The sequence below is a fragment of the Pseudonaja textilis genome, chromosome 2, assembly GCF_049901715.1.
Source record: "Pseudonaja textilis isolate UNSWEBS1 chromosome 2, rPseTex1.2, whole genome shotgun sequence".
NCBI lineage: Eukaryota > Metazoa > Chordata > Lepidosauria > Squamata > Elapidae > Pseudonaja > Pseudonaja textilis.
Window position 1 is genome coordinate 62,076,634 of NC_141991.1, and position 24,555 is coordinate 62,101,188.

Consider the following 24,555-nt stretch of genomic DNA (forward strand, 5'->3'; position numbering starts at 1 on the left):
TTTTATGAAGTCATTAAGATTTGAGCTGGATTCAAAGAAGAGTTTACCTTTAATGGAAAATGGGAAGGAAGTTAATAGGAAACCTTATTTATATACAGTATACAGCAGAGATTCTTTTGTAGAAGACTGAAGAGAGGCTGGAGAATATTACTTGCACAAAAGGAAAATACTTTTGAGCAATTATTTTAAGCAAAAACAAAGCTTTGTTTGCAGGCTGGAAGTGCTGATCTCTAGAAGTAGATGTTCTTGTGGCTTCTTACCTCAATAAGCAAGCAGCTAAACCACTGTCTTAAATACAGATTGCAAGTAATCCACCGAGATCCATTACTTTACACTTAAAAGTTGGAAGTATGATTTATAGGGTTTTCACCTACATACATAGCCAATTACTGGACCAACTTGACAATTCTGAAAGCTGTAGTTCAAAGTATCAGGAAGACCCCACTTTAGGAAAGACTGGTTGAGAGAACCTTTGCACCTGGAAGAAGCTGTGTGCATACAAAAAGCAATATCTCCACATAAAGCAAGAATGGTTGCTCCCTAGCTAGCAACTTGCAGTCTAAAGTGGAGGAAGGTGGCTCCTCTCATCTTAAGTCCAAATCAATAGTAGAGTTGGTTTTTAACAGTATATACTTGGTGATAGTAGGTGGGCACTTTGCCCATCCCTATTTGTCCCAGGGCCATACTGCTGGCTCCCTCGACCCCAGAGCTGACATCAGGCCCTACCCGTTGCAAGCCACGCTGTGGTTCCCAACTTCCACCCAGCAGCAGAACGCGGAGGGCGAGGCAAAGCCCAACTTAGCGACCAGCGGGAAAAGAGCAGGCAGGGTGGGGTGTGGGGTGGGGGATGGGGAGAGATTGCAGCTTTCAACTTTCTCTGCCAAAACTTTTTTCTCTTATTTCCAAGCCAGCCGCCCCTCCGCTAAAAACCGCGGCGCGGTTCTACACCGTGCTTTCTCCCCTTCGCGCATCTACCCCACCCTCCCGCCTCATCAAGGGGGAGTGTTTCCTCGCTGCGAGACTACCGCTCTCCTCGAACCTGCGTGGGACCGACTTCTTGTTCCGGAGGTGCCTTAAGGCGGGAAGTGAGGAGGGGGAGCGTCGGCCTCAAAGCTTCCGAAGCGAGGCACCGCCCGCGTCTCTCTCTCTCTCTCTCTCTCTCTCTCCTCCCCTCCATCCCATTGCTGGAAAGAGAGGGACCTGAATGAAAGGGGCGGCGGGCTGACCCGACCGCTTGCGCGCAAAAAAAAAAAAAGTCTCTGAGGAGCCCTTTTAAAGACGCAGCCCGAGTTCACACCAACCGTCGTCGCCGCCGCTGCCTTCTCCAGACTTTTCCGCGCAGGAGAAGGCCGTTGCCCTAAAGCCCAGAAAGCCACCCCGTTTGTTGCCGGGAAGAATGGGGTGAGAGAAGAGCAGGACAAGGCTCCGCTGACTGAGCCTCGGGCAAAGATCCAAGGCGATCTGGCTCGGACTGCTCCTTCCAAACGGAGGGAGGCAAGAGGAGAGCCGGGAGCGAAGAAACCGCACGAAAGGCAAGGATTCCGACGAGGTCTGAGGGGGAGGATGGGAACGCCAGCCGAGCCTTGATGAGGACTCCCATGCGGCTTCCCGAGCCCTTTCTTCCCTTCCGCCCTCAGCGCAGGAGGGCGCCATGAACGGTTCCAGGCACCAAGAGATGATCGAACTGCAGAACCTGGGGCTGGAGGAGCAGCTGGACCTGACGCGCGGCCCGCGAGGCACGGCCGAACGCCCCGTCCGCTTAGAGCGCGCCAACGCCTTGAGGATCTCTCCCGGAAAAGTGCCCGAGCTCTTGACCCGCGTTCGCCAGATCCGCCTTCTGGGCGGCCAGACCGATCCCAAATTGACCGAGGAGCTCGGCGAGGGGCACCTCTTCAGATCCTGCACTCAGAGTCAACCCACCTGGTGCGATCTGTGCGGGGAGTTCATCTGGGGCGTTTACAAAAAGCGCCTCCGTTGCATCTGTGAGTACCGGAGTTTAATTCCACACACACACACACACACACACACACCCGAGTCCCGCTCGCAGAAGTTTCGGGGAGTAACAGAAGGGCGGGGAAGGGGGTGTAGTGCCCAATGGTGGGTGCATAAAGTGGCCAAAGCTTTACAATTTGGGCTATGTTAAGACCCTTGCTCCTATTCCATGTAAAAACCATGTCAGGTTTATTACTGTTTTGGTTTGAACTTTTAGAACAACTGAATAGGGCAGGCACAGATTCAGAAGTGACAAAACTGATTAACTCTTAGGAAGGAAGGAAGGAAGACAGACAGACAGACAGACAGAAAGAAAGAAAGAAAGAAAGAAAGAAAGAAAGAAAGAAAGAAAGAAAGAAAGAAAGAAAGAAAGAAAGAAAGAACCTCTTGCATGGACAGATCCCCTGAAAGTTATATTTTGCATTGGTTCAAGATTTCATTGCAAGCTGTGTGTTGGAGAAAATTGCATTTCTTAAAGACGCTCTATCCAGAGCAACTATTGAACATGGGCGTGCAATACAATTAGATCTTTTTTTTTCCCCTTTTGAATCTCTTTACCAACACTGGTGATACAAGCTGCCTGTGTGTTGTGTGTAAGGGACTACGTAAGGGGGCTAATTAGGGTGTGTGCAGATGTGTCACAGTGTGTGAGGGTCTAAAGCAGGGGTTGGCAACCTTAAACACTCAACGAGCCACAAAGGTCCTAACCGGAAGCCCCCCATTCAATTCTGGAGCCAACCAGAAGTCCAGTTCCCCCATCATAGAGTCTCCTCCTAGCACACCGTGCTTCTCCCCCTCCCCACCAACTGGAAGTTTCTCTCAAAATTGTGGCACCAACTGCTGACAGGGAGCTGCAGCAGAGGGATGAAGGAGTCACATATGGCTCCAAAGCCGTGGGTTGCTGACCCCTAGTCTAAAGGGAGGATTGTAGTGTATGTTGCTCATGGAGCTCTTTCTGCTCTTCCATTGTGTTTTTGTGTATTCATGCATTGGGAAGCACAGGATGGGCAAGATACTCTGTGCTGTGAGTCACAGGCCCAGAAGAGATTCAGAGAAGGGCTTAGAATGGAGCAGGCAGCAACATTCCAGAGTCACTGCCCAGTTGTTTCTTCTATAGACGTTTTCTTTCTGGAAAATGTTTTGCCACAACTCCTGGCCACATCTGGCCCATATTTAAACTCACTCTTCCTTTTGTAGGCATTTTGTACAGAATTTGGTCCAGTTTTGTTTGGATTTGGGAGAATAATCCTCTTAACAGACAGACAGAAGTAGTCCCGAGGTTGTTTACATGATTTCTTTCTTGCATTTTCCTTTATTGGAAAGAATAAAATGTCTCTTTTGCTCTGTCAAAGCATATGAATGTAAAATATGACATTATTATAATTCAACTACAAATTAGGGTTTAGAAATTGCTGTGAATTAGTAAAACAGGAATCTGTATTTAGGTCTAAGAGTAGATGATATATATATATATATATATATATATATATATATATATATATATATATATATATATATGTGGATCTTTGGTTGTTCGGGTTTTCTCCGCGTAAGATTCAAAGTGTCTGGCGGCAACGTTTCGATGAAGTCTCATTCATCATCATCAGGCCTCTGTCTTTGGCTCTTGCTTTTCAGAGTGATGTGAGGTATCTCACATACCTCACATCACTCTGAAAAGCAAGAGCCAAAGACAGAGGCCTGATGATGATGAATGAGACTTCATCAAACGTTGCTGCCTAGACACTTTGAATCTACGCGGGAGAAACCCAACAACCAAAGATCCACATACAAATACCCGCGAGAACCTCAGAAAACATATATATATATATATACATACTACATTTTTAAACTGGGTCAAGTTGTAATTTGAAAATTGATTTGTACAGACTTGAACAGAATTGGAACCCTTACGTGCAATCAAGTAACATTCAGTTTACAGCAATACAAGCAAAACAAAAGTTTTTGAAGTCCAACGAACTGTGTATTTTTCTATAAATAGTTTCCAGAATTCTGCAATCACTTGCTTCCTGTTCTGTTGTGGAACAAAGATGGGCTCGAAGACTGGAGTTGAATTCAGCTCTTTATTAAGCGTAACTTCAACTAAACTTGAGGCGCGGCAGCCTCTTTTATAGCGGCTGCTCGCGGCTCACGGCCAATGGCATCGTTTTAAACTTCCCGCCGTTGGCGGACCAATTGCAACTGTTGTTAAACCGCCAATCGCTAGGCGGCAGTGGTTGTCCAATAGGAATGTGGTATTGCAAATGTCTATATACAACACTTCCAAAATAGTTTTATATCCGTAATATGATCAGATCCATACATACATGATTCTCACATATGACATTGTCACAGAAACTGCATTGGTCATGCTTTTTTATCTCTGGCAGGAACAAGATGGGGGTAGTGCTGAATCCTGGCAAGACTGAGTGGCTTTGGATTCAAGGTTCCTTGGTCCATGGAGAATTGCCACCATTGGTCTTGGATGGGGTGGCATTAACCCAAACAGACCCAGTGCATAATGTGGGGGTTCTCTTGGACTTGCAACTCCTGCTCAAGGAGCAGGTGATAGTTGTGGCCAGGAGGCCTTTGCAAAACTGCAGGCTGTGTGCCAGTTGTACCCTTCCCTGGACCAACAATCTCTGCTCACAGTCACTCACACCCTAGTGACCTCCTGTCTACAATGCACTCTACATAGGGCTTCCCTTGAAAAGCATCCACAAGCTCCAGTTGGTTCAAAATGCAATGTCCCGCATGGTTTTGTGCAGATCCAGGTGTGCACACGTATCATCTCTCCTTCAAGAGCTGCATTGGCTACTGATTTGCTTCCAGGTGCAATTCAAAGTGCTGGTTGTCACCGGGGTGGAATTCAAAATTTTTTCCCAGCAGCTCTGTGGGTGTGGCTTGGTGGTCATGTGACTGGGTGAGCGTGGCCAAGTCAACATCACTTGGCCTCTCTCGTCTCATCTCTCTCTTTCTCCTCATTTCTCCCTCTCTCATCTCTCTCTGTCTCCCCCTCTCTCTCACCTCCCTTTCTCTCTCTCTCTGATACTTTTTCTTGGGGGGGCGGGGAAACGAAGGTTTTGTGCTAAGTAGCAACTGCTGCTTGATTGAAGAAGGAGGGGGTGAGGAGGGTCTCTGGCAGGAGGAGGAGAAGCGATTCCTCCCCCCCATCTCTTCCCCCGCCCCGTCCTCACTGTACAGCACTTGGTGGTTTCAGGGCTGAAAGAAAGTCATGACAGGCAGGGGTCCCTCTGGTGCCTTCTCCATTGCCCAAGCTCCTGGTGGTTGAGTCAGCCAGGCCAAGTGGGCTCAAGCAGTCCCAATGGATTGGCTCTCCCCCCAGTTGCTGTGGAAACTGTCGGCTGGGCTCTCCTTACAGGCCGCAAAGCACTCGCCGTCACTCTGGCACCTGGCAAGTCTTCTCCTTCCTACTGGGCATGTGAGTGCTTCTGGCGAGGAAGAAGCAAAGCGCACTGGGGAGGAGGCTTGGCAGGTGCCAGAGGGGCGGCGAACACTTTGCGGCTCCTGAGGGTGGGTGTGGGAGATTGCACCCTCCCCTCACAGGCCGGGGAACACCTGGGAAGGGCTCTGGTGCCGTGATCTCCCGCATGCTACGCTCCCTTCCCACGCGCATCAGTCCACCTGCTGCTGGTATCATCCCTGCTGCCAACACAGGTGCAACCGGGTGGGCATGGGCGGGGCCAACCAGGTTCAGTTCACTCAACTGAACCCAATCATCCCTATCACCTCATGCGAGATGGTTGAATTTCACCCATGGTTATCACCTTTAAACCCTCTCCTGGCTTGGGATCACATTATCTGAAGAACCATCTCTTCTTGGTTATATCCACCCATTTCACTAGAGCAGAGAATGTTGTGGGTTCTGCCTCCTTAAGGAGGCACTTCTGATGGGACCCAGAAGAAGGACCTTTTCCATGGTGGCACCCTCCCTTTGGAACATCGTCCCTTCAGAAATTAGTCTGGCCCCCACTTTGCCACTCTTTCTCAAGCCCCTGAAGACCTTGTCCTGGTGAACCCAGGGTGGATTAGTGTCTATCAAGTAGCTCATTTGATTCCTGGTTGTCACCAAGGGGGTGATGGGGGGGATTATTGTTTTTATTCTTTTTATACTGGTGTTCTTTTTAACTGTTTGTAAGCCATCCAGAATCGCTAAACATACATATCTGAGCTCAACTGGAGCCTCAGATGTTTCTATCAGAGAGGTTGCGAAGGAGGAACTCATAGAATCATAGCTTGGAAAGGATCTTGGAAATATTTTATCTAACCCTTGCTCAGAGCAGAAATCCTCAGGCCTTCCAGACTAATGGCTGTCCTGCAGGGATGGAGTACCTGGGACTGTCCAAGATGCAGGTTGTTTAATCTGGCCAGGAAATACCTCGTTTTCCATCCAAAGGTTCTTGCCTTACCCTTGGGCATTATGGAGAATAAATCTGTATCCTCTATGGCAGGGGTCCCCAACCACCGGGCCGCGGACCGGTACCAGTCCGTGGAACATTTCCTACCGGGCCGCCGGTTTGCTAGGCGCCGCCATCTTGTTTGACGAGAAAGTGCTTCCAGGTGAGCTTTTCCGTTTGGAAAGCGGTGTTTGGGTCCTGAAGGAATCTTCGTGCCTTAGTTTCATCAAAGGGGGGGGGGAGGCTTTGAACGAAACTAAGGCGTGAGGATTCTTTCAGCACCCAAGGCAAGGCGAGCCGAGCGACCATCCCGAAGCCGTCCCGAAGCGAAGCCCATCGACAAACGTATAAAGGAGGAGTTGAAGGTGGCGGGGAGAAGCGGGGGACGGTTGGCTGGCTGGTCGCTCAGCTCACCTTGCCTTGTCATGCGTGCTGATGCCGGTACCGGGCCATGGATCATTTTGTAATGCCGGTACTGGGCCGTGGCACAAAAAAGGTTGGGGGCCACTGCTCTATGGCATCCCTTCAAGAATTAGACAGCTTCTATTAGGTCTCCCCTTCATCTTTTATTTTTTTAAACTAAATATAGTCAGTTTTTAAACTTCATAAGATTTAGCATACAAGCTTCCACCATCTTTATCACTATTCTCTGCATTCTTTTAAATTTCTCAGCATCTTTCCTAAGTTGTGGGAACCAGAATTGAACAGAGAATTTCAGGTGCAATCTGCTCATGAGGCATAAACTGAACTATCATTTACCATCATTTTGATACCCTCTCTATTGATGCAACCCATTGCTCTTTTTGGCAGTATATTCACATGCTTGGAATTCTCATATATAATCGCTTATGTTGTGGCAAACAATTTAAATATAAAACGTAAATGTTGATATATAACCATATATACAGTACGATTTATATTTATAAATCATAAATATAAATGTTGATATATAAAATTTAAGTTTCCTTATGCTAGTGGGCAACAGGTACTTTAAAAAGATCTGCTGATTATTAAGGGAACATGAAATAGAAGGTACTTTGAACTGATGCATCGCTGATGGCCTTATAAGTATCTGGTTGGCCAATGCACAAGTACATTGATGAGCTAGAAATTCTTTGTTCTGAAAAAGTAGGATCCATCTTTTTTAAGCAAATAAACAAACTTGTGTTTAACATAATATCATAGTCTTTGAAAATAGTTGCAATCCCTAGTTTTCTGCTATTTAGAATAGAATAGAATTCTTTATTGGCCAAGTGTGCTTGGACACACAAGGAATTTGTTCTTGGTGCAGATGCTCTCAGTATACATAAAAGAAAAGATACATTTGTCAAGAGTCCAGAATCATAAGGTACAACACTTAATAATAGTCATAGGGTACAATAAGCAATCAAATCATACTAGGAAGCAGTCAATATAGATCGTAAGGATTTAAGAACAAGTCCTACATGATTTCAGTACCACATTTTCTGTCAGATTACAATTTCTTCTTGAATCAAGCCTAACCTACTCTATTAACTGAAGTAGGATATAGCTAAGTTTAATTAAATTAGTTGCTATCCAATCTGAAATGGAATATAATTGTGTTATACTTTGGTGCTCAATTTTATATCAGAATCAGGCATGTATAAAGAAAAATGTCTTTAAATTATCACTGCAGCATTCAGGTTTTTTTCTTTTGACAGGCCAGGATGGAAGGAAGTTATGATCTATGACTTGTTACAATATGATGAAATAAGTAACAATTCTGTTGCAGTTTTTTAATATGTGAATGGAGAGTTTCATTAACAGACAACTATTAATACATAAAAACCTCTCCTAAGAATAACATATTGTCTGGTTCCATTTATTCACTGGTGGGGTTCAATTTTTTTTTTACTACTGGTTCCATGGGTGTGGCTTGGTGGGCGTGGCAGGAGAAGGATACTGTAAAACCTCCAGTCACAGCTGGTATTTTCCAGATCTCCAAACTACTCAAAATTTCTGCTACGGGTTCTCCAGAACTGGTGAGAACCTGCTAAATACCACCTCTGCATTTATTGCAAAAAAAAAAAAATGGATATAGATATACTGGGTCCCTATGACCTCTTCCTTTCTCTAGGTTTTGTTCTTTTTTGTTTAGTAATTGGCCATGCCCCCATACCTTCCATTTTGTGAAAATTGACCAATCTGGTCCTTGATATTCCCAGTGCCTATAACATATCCTCCAAACATGTCAACAGATGAGGGAGGGATTAATTCTGATGTAATTGTATGATCTGGTTTATGCACATTTCTAAATTGTATTTGCAACATTGGTTGTATTGGTTGATGTTGATTTACCTTTATTAGCCTCAACTTTCTAGCAGCCAAGTAAAAGGTAATCACATCTTCTTTACAATATATCTGTACTCACTAGTAGGAATTTTATTCTGAGCCTGTCATTTTTCAGGATGTTTGCTTTATGTACTCTGAACTTTACCCTGGTTTTTTATTTTCCCCCCTCTGACTTCCTTCCCTAGTCATATGGGAAATCATTTTCTATCTCTGGTGCACTACTACGTACGTAATGTCCCTATGCATCTCTCTCTCCCTCTCCTTCTCCCTCTGCCTCCCCCCTCCCTCTCTCTCTCTCTCTCCCTCCCTCCCTCCCTCTCTCCCTCTCTCTGGCTAATATTGTTCTGCAGAATCAAATAGTGTTTACACAGTAAGATGCCTTGATGAGTTGATATCTTTCTCAATCTCTATATTGATGTATTCATCTCTAATATAAGATTTTTATCCTGTCGCTGGTTTGTGTCAATAGTAGGCTGTAGTTCAGTATAAAATGTACTGAGCATACAGATTATGACATTTACCATATTGAAAAAAGAGTGTATGTAAGTTCCTCTGACGTGGTGGATGATGGCATTAAGTCATGTAATGTCATTGGCAGAGAACATACAGTACCACCAGACTCTTTGTTATGTTTGCTGCAAGAGAAAAATACAGTTACTCATTTGGAAGTGATGTAATTTTTCCATATATCCAAGTAGATATTAACTCAAGACAATCTTCTTCTAAAATCAGCAGATGTAAATAACTCATTAGTGTCATTAGATATCAGTGTTTTAAAAGACTGTATGCCAAATCAGGCCCATGTTAATTGAATTCAACTTTATATTCCTTCAGTATCCAACCAGATGTTTCTGGAGAATCTATAACTAGCCTAGGATCACAATATCACACTCTCATATCATTCATATTACTCAGTAACTAACATTCACAGTCAAGCTATCTTTGATACTAATATAATTATATAACTATCATAACATGATATTCTTTGATAGCTTTATCCTTTGTGAATTTTTCCAGTTGTCTCTTATAGCTATATAGCTTTGTGCCCATTAGACATTTTTTATAAAGTATGTATTGTGTGGCAAGGCAAATATCATGAGTCTGATTATGTATGTATGTATGTATGTATGTATGTATGTATGTATATGTGTGTGTGTGTGTGTTTTCTCAAGTTTATATATATATATATAAATACATATAATATATAAATCTATATATAAATACATATATATGTGTGTGTGTCTGTCTCTGTCTCTCTCTCTCTCTCTGTATAAGGTTTCATGAGCTGCTGATCATTTCATCAGATGCATGAAGTGGTTTAACTAATGTGGTATCATTATTTCTTCTATACTTGGAGTTGTAAAGCCTATGAATTTAATTTGAGTTAGGACTCAGCAAGGAATATATATGCTGCTTCTTTTTATAACTAAAATTTATTCTGCATGTTAAATGAAACAATGGTATGATGTTACAATTTTATCAAAATTGTTTCATTAGAAATAGCTTCCCTAGTTTTGCATAATTCCTGAAATTCCTTAATTTTTCTCTCCACTATTCATCCTTACTCTATATAACAGTAACTATAGAAAAAACATAACTTGTATGAGCAAGAAATTGCAAATGGATTCAGCATGCTCATAACCAATCAATTTATAAGGTTTTGTTTTGGTGAAAAATCGGAGGAAAAAGTACTTTATACATTGGAATATAAATCTAACAACCAAACCATCTGAACATCCTACTGAAGAGTCCACTAGGTCTAAACAAATATTTTTGTTGGATTAACTAGCTTTATATCATCAGAACCATACACATTTTAAATTCTAAGCCCCTTGATTTTTCAATATTGGATACTCCAATTAAAAGCAAAGTAGAAGATTTTGGCTTAGGACAACTAAGCCAAGAATTTGACATAGTTTTAGATTAGAATATAGTATAATCAAGATATATGAAATGCCACAGCAGGTGGCAGCACTAGCTGACCCTGTTATAACACTGTGGATCCTAATGGGCCAGGTTGTTTTTTTAAAGGGAGCCTTTGTACACAGGACATTAATATACAAGCAAAGTGATGTAATTGGATACAATTGTACATTTTAATGGTAGTAATCTTATTCATAATACAGTCATAAGTGCAGTAAAGGCATTGAATAAATCACAATTTATACATTAATTACTGGTAGATACACAAGAAAACTAATTTCAAAAAAAAGATCTGGTGACCCACTAAATCTGTCCTTGGAATTTTGTTTTTTGTTTTGTTTTATTTATTTTTCTTGGATGATGAACAAGTTTACCCCAAACATGTTTAAACTCAGTTACTGATGATTGATCCACAATCTCCAGAGGAAGCTGATTCCAAGTTTCCACTATTCTTTCTGTGAAGTAATACTTTCTAACATTACTTTTGAACTTTCCTCCTGTCAGTTTGAGGTTATGCCCTGTCTTCTGGATTAATTACTTATTTATACCATACATAAAATAAGGAACCTCTAAATTGAATGTTCATGACATATTATTAACCGCTATACATTCAAAGTGAAAAATAAGCATTTGTTTATTTTACAGCAACTTCACAGGGACCAATGTAAAAGAAGCAATGTAAGACTTAAAAAAGAACTTTAAGCACTGTATTCAAATTTTAAATGTAATCCTGGCAGGAATCTATTGCAGTGAAATGGAGCTTCTAAGTGTAAAAGTATGTAATAGATTCAAGTATGTAATATATTCAAATGACCCTTGCAAGATCCCGGGATAAATGCACAAGCACAAGATCAACCAGCAGGGCTTTCAAATAACCAGTGTGCATATATGCAGTGCACACTCAGTCAACACCATCAATTTGTAGTGGTATGTTTCTTAAAATCCCAGTTTAACAAATGCAATTTTAAAAAGTAGGGGCATAGTAAGAAAGATACAGAATAGAAGTATTCTGGACATGAAGCAAATGATGGAACAAAGTCTTTGAACCCAGCCAATAGGCTGCTATAATAATTCAAGTGTGACACAAACAGGGTACAAACCAAGAGCTTGGCTCTCTTAAGTAGTGAAAAACCACTGGATTCTGCAAACCTTCATTCTGTAAAAATAACAGAATCTTGTAATTTTCCCCATTTTTCCCAATCCACATGGAAAAGTATAGACAATGTTATTTTTCTGGGTAGCTTTGGAGAATAGAAGTAAAAAATGGCACCGTATCATGGTGATTCTCTTCCTCTCTCCATGGTCAATACCAATTCATGTTGGGTTGGGGCAAAATCAAGCACAAGCCCGTTTTGAATGGGCTTTCAGCACTACGGACTCTCCTGGCTCCTGTTTAATATCTACATGAAGCCACTGAGTGAAGTTATTAAAGAGCATAAGGTGCACTATCATCACTGTGCTCCTAGTATCCAATTGTATTTATCCACCTTAAGGCTGACCAAGCAATGGCTGAGAATCTGGAATGGGGACAACAGGCTTCGACTCAAACACAGGAAGATGAGTCACTATGGTTTTTAAGCCCCCTTGTTCTGGACATTTTTCATCTTTGGTTCTGACCGTGGGTGTATTTCCCAGTCAGAACTGGTGTGCAATTTTGAAGTTCACCTGGATTCACTGCTCCAGCTCAAAGAGTAGGTGGTAGCTATGGCTAGGAAGCTCATCTGGGGCACCGACCAGGGTGGATTTGATTTAAATCAAGTCGATTTAAATCATCATTTAAATCACTAGTAAAAAGGCTTGATTTAAGTCAACTTGATTTAAATCATATTTTTTAATGAGCAACTGCCATCTCTGTCCTGCAGCAGCTCTTCCTCTGACCCGCTGTTGATTCACCGACAGTCCCATTCACTTTAATGGGATGGCTGGAGATACGTCAGTGACACAACAAGGTGCGGGAGGTGGCAGGCAGCAAGTGAACGGATGCCTGCTAACAGGCGCTGCCATGATGGATCTGAAATGACAGGTGCTCTTTAAATGTAAGGACTCATTCTTGCTGGTAGTTAAAATCTTTAATATTATTATTTGCAAACAAAATGAAGGCTTCCTATTTAGCTTGCAGAGCTTGGATTAATTGAATGAGTTTACAAAAAATGTAAATATTGCAAAATATACAGCCTCATGCTACATAACTAAGCTCCATTTCATGCTGAATAAATACATTATTAATGTATCTTAAATAGAAAACTGTCTTTAGATAGATTTTTAGTCCAAAAGCATTTTATTAAAATAAATTTGATAAAAATAAAAAAAAATGATTTAAATTTAAAAATCTGATTTGATTTTTTAAAAAAATCATTTTTATCCACCCTGGCACCAACTATACCCATTCTTGGACTGGGAGGCCTTGCTAATGGATAATCATATCTTAGTCATCTTTCATTTGGATTAATGTGATGTGCTGTACTGCATGTGGGGCTATCCATGAAGAGCATTTAGATGGAGCAGCACAGCAATTTTTGCCATTTCTTCTAATGTTCATATAACACCACTGCTCTTCATGCTGCACACAAGTTGCTGATTATCGTCTCTAAAGCCTCAAATAGCTTAGGGCAGAGTATTTGGGAGACTGCTTTTCTGTGATTATTTCCCTTCACTCCACGAGATGTAATAGAGAGGATGTTCCATGCCCTTTTCTTCGAACAGTGTCCTTTTGTTGGATACCACAGCTGTTCCTTCTTGGTGGCAGCAACACAGCCTTATGGAGTACCTGTTTTTCCAGGCCTTTGGGTCACAAGGTTAGGTGAACTCCACTGTTGCTGTTTTCTTTTTGTGATTTTTCTCTTTTGTGAGTTTTATGATTTTAACTTGGGCATCAGGGGTTTCAACTGTGATTTTTAATTTCCATATGCCATCCAGAAAACTATGTAAAAATGACATGAGGCAAATTCTGCCCTTATATTTTTGAGTATCAATGTCTGATCATAGATTTTTCTATCATTATATAACTTGTCTCTCCACCCCAAAGCTAACTGTGAACAAGTCTGAACCAGTCAGCTTATAAAAGATGTTGCAAACCAGCATGTATTATAAGGAGATCAAAGGAAAAGTGAAGAAAAGCGAACAAGCACATTTTGATGTCTGGCTTCAGTCTATTCTAGTTGGTCCAAGATACAAGCACAAACTACTTGGAATGTACATATTGAGGGAGGGAAAGCAATCAAGGAACACATTTTCTCTGGTGAGGATGGCACTCTGCCCTAGCACCATGTGATTGGCATTAGACATTCCTTTCAAATGAGCATATCTCTCATGCAGCAGTTACAGTTCAGTAAGCTGTCTCCTTCTTTAAAAAATAAAGCTTTTATCTTTACAGGCAGCAGAGCAGCTGCCAAAGAAAGGTGATGCACTGGGATACAGAGGCTCTTTCAGGCCTTTCATTTATGGGCAATCTCAATCTTTATTTGGCCTGCTGTCTTTCTGCCAATAATTATCAATGGCTGTGCCCCAGAGATTAGGCCTGCAGGGCACAAAAATATCAAAGTTGAAATGAAAATTCTAAAGATTGTTAAAAGAAAATGTTCATTAAAATTCTGGGGTGAAAATATGAGTGAATTATCAAAAGGTATCTCTGAAGTTACATGAACTGCTTGATTGCTTGTTTGCAACATTTCTTTTGTATCTTAATTTTGTCCCTTTAACTTCTGTTGTTATTTTTCCTTAGATTGTAAGTTCATCTGTCACTACCGATGCCGTGCTCTGATTCGACTTGATTGCAGGGGTCCCAGATATAAAAACGAGCAGGATGAAGGCAATGAGCAGACAATAGAAAAAGACACTAATGTGGTAAGAAACAGTTTTAAATAATAACGCAATGGTGGGAGGAGGTTGCATGGTTATACTGGAATGGCAAAGAACATTCCAAAATGAGGCAAAAGATCCAAGAATCCATCCTTAACATTTTCTACATAAAGGATTTCACATGGCAAGTGAATTTCTTCTAAATTCACTAAGAGCCAGCACTACAAGGAATGGGTCAGTAGTCAACATAAAGTGACTATATTGCATATACTGCACTAGCTGGTCTCTAGTACTGTTAGTCATGGTGCCTGGGGCTGCTGGGATCACTAGTTTTACAACATCACAAATAACACCTGATTTATAAGCATTTATGAACATTCCCAGTAATAAGCTTAATGTCATACCAGAAAAGAGGGAGGGGGAGGAACTATTATTTAGATGACTGTCAATAATCCATCGTTCCTCTGTCTGATTGAGAGAATTTTCGTAAAACAGAGTGGAAAGCTTTATTGCGCCCAAATGTAATAATATTCTATTTTCAATAGAATCTGAGACTTGTGCCAGAAGGCAAACAAGATCATGAATGTTTCAGTGTGATTTTGAAGATTGAATTTCATCTTCTAATGGTGCTTCTGCTCTCTGGAGCTGGAGCTTGGTGCTGCCAAAATGACCCCGGGGTCAAGAGTTGCTAGAAACAAGCACCTAGCTAGGCAAGACTCCCCCACCCCCATCAAACCAGCTGGAAAGGTTCACTGCAATTAATACTTTGTCATCTAATAGAGCTGTATACCACTTAGCAACATTACTCATACATTGTTGCCAGAGAACAGATTTCTAGCATCCCTTATAGAAATATATATCTAATGCTCTTCTATTTCTGTCTGTTACGCATTGCTGTATAATTTAAGCTACTGTACTATCTTAAAAACCCATCTGGCTTGGTCTTTTTCCCTTTCAGCACTGCTTTACTCAGATGTAATTGCTTGGGGAACGCTGCCTTTTCAGCATGCAGATTTGGAATTTGCTTTTTAAAATTATTTTAAAGAACACAGTCATAGCAGACAAGAGGTTGTTAGATTTTTTTTGCCCTTGCATTACTACTTTGCTCCTACTATACAGTTATAAGTATTTGTACATGTTGTCAATGCCTGAAATCTGAAATAATGATCCCTCTTCTCTTTTGCTTTAAAATGGAAACTACAGGTAGTCCTTGACTTATGACCAATTTCTTAGTGACCATTCAAAGTTACAATGGACTTTCCCAAAGCTACTAACAATCAGGATTGCAGTTGGGGCAGTTGGCAACCAGCCTGCATTGACAGCCATTTGCAGTGTCCCATGGTCATATGACTGCAATTTACAGCATTTATTGCTGGAAACTAGCATTTACTTAGTTTGATTTTAGAAATGCCCATTGTGGTAATGGATTTGCTTAATTACATTTGTTTAACAACTGCCACAAAAAGAAGTTTAAAAACCAGGTGTGGTATCCACCTAAAAACTGGCACAACTTATAACCTTAATTTTGGTGTCAATTAGTCTTACACTGAAGACTACCTGCATTCAGTTTTGTGGTTTGTTAGTTGTAATCCAACCAACTCTTCCTGTTTTGGCTCTTATTATCAGTGGTTGAGATGCTGGCTTAGAAACCCAAAGATTATGAGTTCCAGGTTTCTCTTAGGAGCAAAAGCCAGCAGGGTAACTCTAGACCAGTCACACTTGGACCAACCTACCTCACAGGATTCTTGTGGGGAAAATAGGAGACAGGAATATTAGGAATATTGTTTGCCACCTTGAGTTATATATAAAGAGTGGGATAAAAATCTAGTAATGAAATAGCAAGTTTTCACTATGCAGTGGAAAAAAATGAAACAGATGTAGGATTACAATACCATCCATCCATTTATATGCTATTAAAACTCTTGTTTCTGTAAGTTTTTAACTGGGCAAAATAGTACATGATAGAACAATAATTTTTCAACCAATGTACCTCCAGTGGCTTAACTTATAGAATGAGTCCAAAATCCGGGACCCATGACTCCTGTGGAATTGAAATTTGGTAACTTGTATGAAACATTTTATGACATAAAATTATGACATAGTACAATATATCCTAAAATGTTTCTTATGCCAATGTTTGACTGCTATTCCAGTTGAGCATGGGCTAGTTTCAAGGGAAGACACAGCTCTGAAGGCATTGAGGAATCTGGTAAGGAAAAATCTCTTGAAAGGATAACCCAAGAGGTCATGGGATAGTCTAATAAGTATTAAATATGCATATATTGCAGCAACAGTGCTAGCTCATCTGCCTCTTATTACAGTAAATCAGACAAAGATTGTGTATTATAGCACTCTCGGTACTGCAAAAATTTCTACTTTTCCTTTCTACTTTCCCTCTGAATTCTAGTTTTCCGTTCTGGTTTCCTTCTGAATCCTGCAGTTGATAGACCAAAAACAAAAAGTTGCCCTACGGGTCTGATTCTTGTTCCTAGCGAGCAGAAAGGAAAATCAATTCGGCTAAAGAAGCAAGTTTAACGTTGTATTTCTTCAAGCGTGCCGCCGCCGCCCATCGAAAAGGGAAGGCGGGGGAAAATGACTCCTTATTCCGGGAGGGTTGGAAAGAAAAAAGGAAAAAAGAAAAAAAAAACCGCTGAAGACAAAAGCCAGCAAAGGCCGTGACGCCAACTCGCGCGCTGGCTACTTGGACGATGAAATCACCCCCAGCCGCCCTCACAAGCAGGAAACGGGCGGGGCTCCCGGCTTAAGAAGCAGCAGCAGCAACAGCCGGGCTCTTATTCGCCCAATCAGCAGGCGGGCGCGGCCTCGCTCTACTTTTCAATCCCAACGGCTGCAAGGCGGGCGTGCAAAAAAAAGAAGGGGCGGGGGCGGCGCTTCCTTCGCCACCGGCTCCAGGCTCCTCCTCCTCCTCCACCTCTACCTTCAAAGCTGGGGTTTGTAGCGCCTGTGGCGGAGGGCGAGCGTTCGGACTAGCCGGGGTCGAAGAGGGAAGCTGCAGGGTCAAGCTCAAGCCTCCTTAGCGGTGTGGATTCGAAGGGAGTCTCCCAGTGCCGAGAGCAGCAGCAGGAGGAGGAGGAGGTGGCGGCGGTGCGAGAAGAATTAATTTTCCCCGTGGCTCGAGTTCCCGGGAGTTATTTGTTCGTGGCTTGGCGGAATTCTGTGATGTGGTCGTAGCTCCGGCAGGGGACAAAGGGAGGCGGCGAGTGGGGTCGAAGAGGAGCCTCTGAGGAGCAGCGGCGGTGCGAGAAGAAACACCCTGTCCGGCCGCTTTTCCTCCTCCTCCGAGAAGTATATTATAGGGCATGAGGGAAAGTGACGCGGCGGCCACTCTGTCCTTCGAGATGACTTGGAGCAGCACGACGAGCAGCGGCTACTGCAGCCAGGAAGACTCGGACTCCGAGCTGGAGCAGTACTTCACGGCCCGCACCTCGTTTATCCGCAAACCCCACAAGGAAAAGGTGAAAGGCTCACACGGCCCCCCCCTTCTCTCTTGATTCCCAAACGCCGCTTTCCTCCCATCCGGGACAGCTGGTGGTTTACAGGGTTTGTTGCGCTAGCTACCCGTTGCAGTCTGTAGTTTGCCTTGAAAGAGAATCGAGCAACACCTGGATCTTGTTTTAGCTTGTAAGGTGGATAATTCCTAGAGCATTACATTTCTTACTGGCTTGTTTATATTCTTTGCCGGTAATATGGCATATTCAGTTGAAAGGACTTTGCTGACCCTGATCCCCACCCCTCCAAATGCCCCCATTCATCTAATCCACTTAACCCACAAAACGATTTTTGTGCTGTACAGCATATCAGACAACAGTTGCTCTCTAAAACCAGTAGCTGAATCCAACCATGGTTCTTTAAGGATGTTTTATTCTATGGCTTAAAACGATCAGTTGCTTGTTTAACCATAATATAATATGCATGTGTAACAGCCATGGAATGCCTGTTTGTGTTTATTTGCGGCTGCGTAGTATGTGTTAGTTGGATTAAGGTATCCTTTTCTATTCTTTGAATGGAAAGATATTTGTTTTCTATCCTGTAAGTTACATGCCCAGCAGTAAACTTAGGAAATCTTATTTTGTATCTTAATTTGGTCTACATGTTTGTTTGTTGCCACCAAATGAAAATTCAAAAAAGTATTCCTTTAGAAGCAGGGGTGTCAAACTCAAGGACGAGGGGCCAGATCTGGCCTGTGGGGTGCTTAGATCTGGCCTGCCGGGCCTCTGCCAGCAAAAATGGAGCTCAGGAGGGTGACGTGTGGCCCTCCTGAGCTCCATTTTCACTGGCAGAGGGTTGCAAGAAGCAGTCGCAGCCAAAAACTGAGCTCAGGAGCCCATTTTCACAGGCAGAGAGCCTAAGCCACCACATGTGCCCCTGACACAAGTGATGTTGAGCTCCCCAGGTCAAACGCAACCCTGATACGCAGCCCTCAATGAAATCGAGTTTGACACCCCTGCTTTAGAGTATTTCTAACTTAGTGGAAAGCAGTTCACAGGGTCTGTAGGCTTTCAGAGATTGATCTCTGTATTCAGATATTAAAATGGTATGAAGCTATTGACACTGCCGTTTGTAGTCTATAGTTGCTGTTTGCATGGTTCTGTGTTCTTCTTAAGCTTGTAGGAAATACTTTGAGAATATAATGTGGTTTATTGAATTTAGAAGTTTTAGGGAATGTCTTTATAGGATACCGTATGTTCATATAATATAAAGCAATACATATTCTTCCTGCACTTTCTTTAGGAACATTAACTGAGACTAAGGGAAACAACACAATATAGAGAATGGTTCTTTTGGACTTGGATAGGAAAATATTGTAGAATAATAGCTTTCAAATAATTTTCATTTGCTATGTTGTTGTGCTACAAAACAAAATATAGTATCTAGTTTACCAAAACAGCCAGCAAAAGCACTTACCTTACGATTATCTGAATTGAAGGAGTGCTATAAGAAGATGGCTTATCTTTAACTTGCAGTAACCCATGATAAGGTCATCTTCATGTCTTAGTGTGTGATACATTAGCTCAATCAGGCTTGTGGTTTAAAATATGTGAACCAAGTCTGAGCTGTTTCCATTATAGTAACTGGAGTCTTCCATATAAGGGAAGATAATGCTTATTTCTGGAGGCAAAAAGCCATTTAATTCTGGCTTAGCGTTCAGCAGATCTCATTGCATTAGCAGTCAATAATGGGCAGCAAAATTATCTATTACAAGACCATAGATCATGGGAAATGGGCACCTTTAAAAGACATATTTAATTGAAAAATAAAAGAAACAATCATAATTGAAGAAATATGATAGAGCAGAGTTGTAATACAGCCTGCCTGAATTAACAAAGAGGAAGGTTTAATTTTGTAAATTTCCACTAGTATGACTTGTTCCTTTCCAGAAAGAACATGTCTATCTTGTCTGACCTGTACTGGATAGAGGTAATAAATCAGAAGTCTGTAATAAGCCTAAAAACTGTAGGCTGACAAGAGTTTCCTTAATGAGTCTGAAAACTGTAGGCTGACAAAGGACAAGAATGAATGGGATTTTTATGCATGCCCCTTATCCCTGTTTTTTATGGTGTGGTTGTTGGGATCAAATAATGAATTTGTGTACCCATCCTGAAAGAGATGAATGGAGTTGGGATACAGAGAATGGCATTCTCTGTAGAAGTCTCTCTCTGGAATAACTTGCCCCCAAGGCTAGATATCCCACCATGGATATTTTTCCATAAAATTGTAAAGACAGTTCTCTTTGGAGGAGGGATAGGGCTTGTCCATTGGCAGCAAGTTTTGCTTGCAGTTTTATTAATACTTTTGTTGTAATTGTTTTATTGTCTATTTTTCTGAATATTGTATGGATTTTTTTATTATTTTTGTAGTATTTATTGTAGGCTGCCTAGAGGTTCAAGGAGCAACATACAAATAATTGTAAGCAAATAATGGATATGTTTCCAAGTATCCCAAATCCAGTGAAATTTATTTATTTGAAATGAAATTCTGGGTAACTTACAGTCAAGAAGAAAATCTTATATATACATTAAAACCCATAAGCAATAATACCAATAGTCAAAATTGTTCTTAGTCCCAATTGCTCCCTTTGCTAACTATTGATGATTTATACCAAGTCTGCCTTCAGTATATTTTAGGAAGATTTCAAAATATGTTTCTTTCATTTGTAATATTGAAGTTGTTGCAAAATTGGCTGAAGTTGACCCTAACTTGCTTTGTGAATGTCTGCTTAATGTTATATTCTGATTGTCACTTCTATCTCATATGAGAAGGCAGTTTCCCAATACTATAAATACAGCCTTGGTCTACTGTATTATTTCATTTGACATGTATGCCTAAATATAGTCCAATGGATATTTTACAAATAGTTCCAATGTTGATTTCTGGTAACAGAAGTGAATGGGGAGAAGAAATTCACTCCGGATTATGAAAATGGAACCATTTTGCTTAACTCTGAAAATTATCAAAAATGACTCACATATTTAATGCAGAGTGTAAACAAGTTCCCAGTTGGAAAGAGAAACAATTGTGTTGGAGATGGGTGGGTTTTTTTATTATAAGGTGCTATTGGAAGCTGTATTTGAAGAAAGTCATAGTTGCATATACAGTAGTAAGTGGTAGGAAGGGATTTGGCAGATACACAATTTGGGTATGTGATGAGCAAGAATATGTTCTTTGTTCACATTATAGAATTTATTAGCTACATAAATATGAGTAGTTTCAATTCTAATCAGCCCTAGTAAACATGGCCCTTAGCAACAAATTGGGGAGTTGTAATGCAAAGCATCTGGAAATCATCCCAGCATAAAGATCTTCATTATTCTATCAGCATTCAACTCTTTATTTGAAATGTTTGAATCTATATGGGTTTTTCAAAATCTGAAAGGAACTTTAATGAAGCAGAACAGCACTTCATCTTTGTAAGAAGGATGCTATATTTTTGTTTATCAAGAAAGTCTGAACTTGCTACAATTTTGACAAGGAAAGTAGCAATTTCTACATGAAGTCAGTGATAGTGCTTCTAAAACCATAGATGTTCTATATATTGCTCTTGATGGAATGATACAACATGTAAAGTAATAATTATGCAACCTGAGCTTTTGGACTCATAGCTCCAACTAAATGGACAGGGGAAGACATTTAAGAGAATATATTATAGTCAGCTATATTTGATTCACCACTTGTGACTTTTCCTGGACTGAGAAGCACTGAAAACAATTCAGACTTTGTCATCCTGTAGCTAGAGTACTGCAATTCATTCTACATAGAGCTGTCATGAAAAATTATCTTGAAAGTAAGATGATACAACATTTGGTTACCTGCCTTCTACAGGAACTAATTAAGCATGTTTCATTAAATGGCACCTATTTTTGGGAGATACACTGATTGCTAATAGGTTTTTGATCCCAGTTCAAGGGTCATGGTGATTACATACATAGCCTTATAGGACTCAGACACTTGTTACCTTCAGGTTATTTGTTCAATCTGTTACCTAAAGCTGAGAACAAGCATTTATGAGTTCAAGCTGACCTTACTTTCAGTGCCCTTAAATTCAAACACTCTGCCTCTTGAAATAAGGAAGGCTCCCGGCCTTTTGGTATTTTAGAAGCAAATGAAACCAGTCTTCCTGGGCCTTTGACAGTTTTTTTTTCTCTTTTCAGTAATTGACAGTAACACAGGAACATATGTTTTGTTGTTTGATTTTATTTATTGAATTTCACATTTTGCTGCCTTTAACAATATGCTTCCCATTTTATTACATGGAAGTAAAAATTGTATATGTCTGAAAAAACAGAGTAAATAAACTGAGGTATAAATGGGGTGCTTAGCACACAAACACAAGAAAGGGTGAAGAATATATGGTGTATTAAGGGTTGTATATGCTATACAAAATTTACTTAAGTAGTGTAAGTGAAGTTAACTCATGCCATATTCACATGGTCAGTGAGTATTTTCATAAAAAAGTTATCCATCTTGGGTCCTAGAGGCAGTTCTATATCACGTAAACAGGATATCCATGTCCCTGACATGCTGTTCTTGTGGATGGGTGGGATTCTCTATCCTATCCAGGTCATAATTTACTTCATTGTCCAACCCTTATGGATTTCCTCTTGCTCTTTTCCACAGGATGCAACCACACTTCCATTTTGCTCACTAGATCAGATTACTGTGCCTGAGAAATCCTCTTTGTACTTATACACTCAGCTTCCTGTAAGTCAGTTGGTTTAGGCTTTAGTGGGTTTCTGTACTTAATGAAAATCTCTGCAAGGTAGTAAATTTATTAAATGTATTAAAAAGCTAATTGTTCCCTATTTCCAAGGCTGGTTTAATTAATAGATTTTAAAAAGAGCTAATAAAACAAATTGCAAGACAACATTTAGCTAGAAAATGGTTAGGGCAAATATAATTTTTAAGAAACTGACAACACTGCAACATTGTAAAAGTCTTAAGGTAGTTCCATTTGAGCATTTATTTTATATACCTTTTACATCTATTTTAGTCATATAAGAACTAAAATAGAATTTTTCCAGATTCTGATTTTTACTGAATGTAAAAACTAGGTTAACTGAAAGTATTATTAAAAATATATTATTTTGCTAAATGAAGAAATGCAAGATGAAGGTTATATAATTCTTACAAATGATTAATGCTATATGAGTAATGGATTGAGGTGGAAAATTAAGACAATAAGCTTGCTTGTAACACACACACACACACACACACACACACACACTGTTTTTTAGAGGGACTATGGAAAACGATTAGTCACACATTGAACCAGAAACCCCTGACACCACACCAACACTGCACTGTACAGCAGAATTCAAAAGAGCTACTGCCCTGGGATAGAAGTCTATTTGTCCTTGTTTTTATTATTCTGTACCGTCCGCCTGATGGTAATAGTTAAAAAAAAAGGATGAGATGGATCTTTGAGAATGTTTTGAATTTTCTTAAGGCAGTGGGAGCTATGAAGCTCTTCCAAAGAGGGGAGAGGGCAACCAATGATCTTCTGGGCAATGACATTAACCCTCTGGAGTGCTTTCCTATCTGCCACTGTGCAATTGGCAAACCAAACAGAGGTGCAGTATGTTAAAATGCTCTCTATGGTGCAGCGGTAGGTCACCAGCAGTTTTTCATTCAGTTGTTTTCTGAGAAGTCTCAGGTAGTATAATCTCTGCTGGGCCCTTTTGACTAAGGCTGCAATGTGGGCACCCCAGGTCAGGTCCTCTTTTAGGGTAACACCCAGAAACTTCAAACTGGCCACTTGCTCCACTCGGTCTCCATTGATAAGCAAGGGCTGGATGTCTGATCTGTTCCTTCTATAATCCACTATAAGTTCCTTGGTTTTATTAGTGTCGAGGACCAAGTTACTGTCTCCACACCACGAAAGCAACCGGCCTACCTCATCTCAGTAGACAGACTCATCCCCGCCCAGAGATAAGTCCCACCACTGTTGTATCATCTAGTGTGAGTGGGAATGCAGTCATGCACATAAAGAGTATAGAGTGAGTATAGAGTGAGGGACTCAACACGCAACCCTGTGGTGTACCAGTGTTAAGAATAAGGGCGAAGAGGTATGCCACCTAAGAGAGTTCCAGAGGAAGATAGTTACTCTGTAAAAGTGGTGCTTCTGTTTTCACTCTTTGCATGGCAGAATATTATCCTGAAATTTATGACACCAAAATTTTTTTAGGCATAACCAATCTTAATGTTTTTTTTAATATGGTTCTTCATTCCATTTAATATGGCTGAGTTTTTTTATTTCTTTAGTAATGATCAGGCTAAGAAAAAGAACCTCTCTCAAATGAAACTTATTAGTCCATAGTTTTGGCACATCCTATCCTTACTTTACAAATATAAGGGAATTGGCAATAAACAGATTGGTGACAATCTTAAAGATACTAAAAATCTTAGAGATGGACCTCTCAGTAGTCTGGACTACATTATTTTATGCTGCTCTCATGCATTGTAAAACTCTTGTTTCAGTTGGAAAAATGGCATATCATTTTAGATTGTCAATGTTTTGCTAATAAATCCATGAGATATGTATTGCTAACAATTATTCTTCAGCTCTTCTGTCTATAATTCAGCTTGTTTTTTCATT

General features: G+C 40.8%; 1 protein-coding gene across 1 annotated transcript in view; it reads left to right on the plus strand.

Annotated features, from left to right (window-relative positions):
* Positions 1-1,096: 1,096 nt before the first annotated feature.
* RASSF1 (Ras association domain family member 1) overlaps positions 1,097-24,555 on the plus strand; it is a 32,110-nt gene continuing 8,651 nt past the window's right edge. Inside the window, exons 1-2 of the mRNA XM_026725454.2 lie at positions 1,097-1,982; positions 14,365-14,486. Coding sequence (XP_026581239.1) covers positions 1,652-1,982; positions 14,365-14,486 — 453 coding nt within the window. The 5' untranslated portion in view covers positions 1,097-1,651. The remainder of the gene's footprint in view (positions 1,983-14,364; positions 14,487-24,555) is intronic.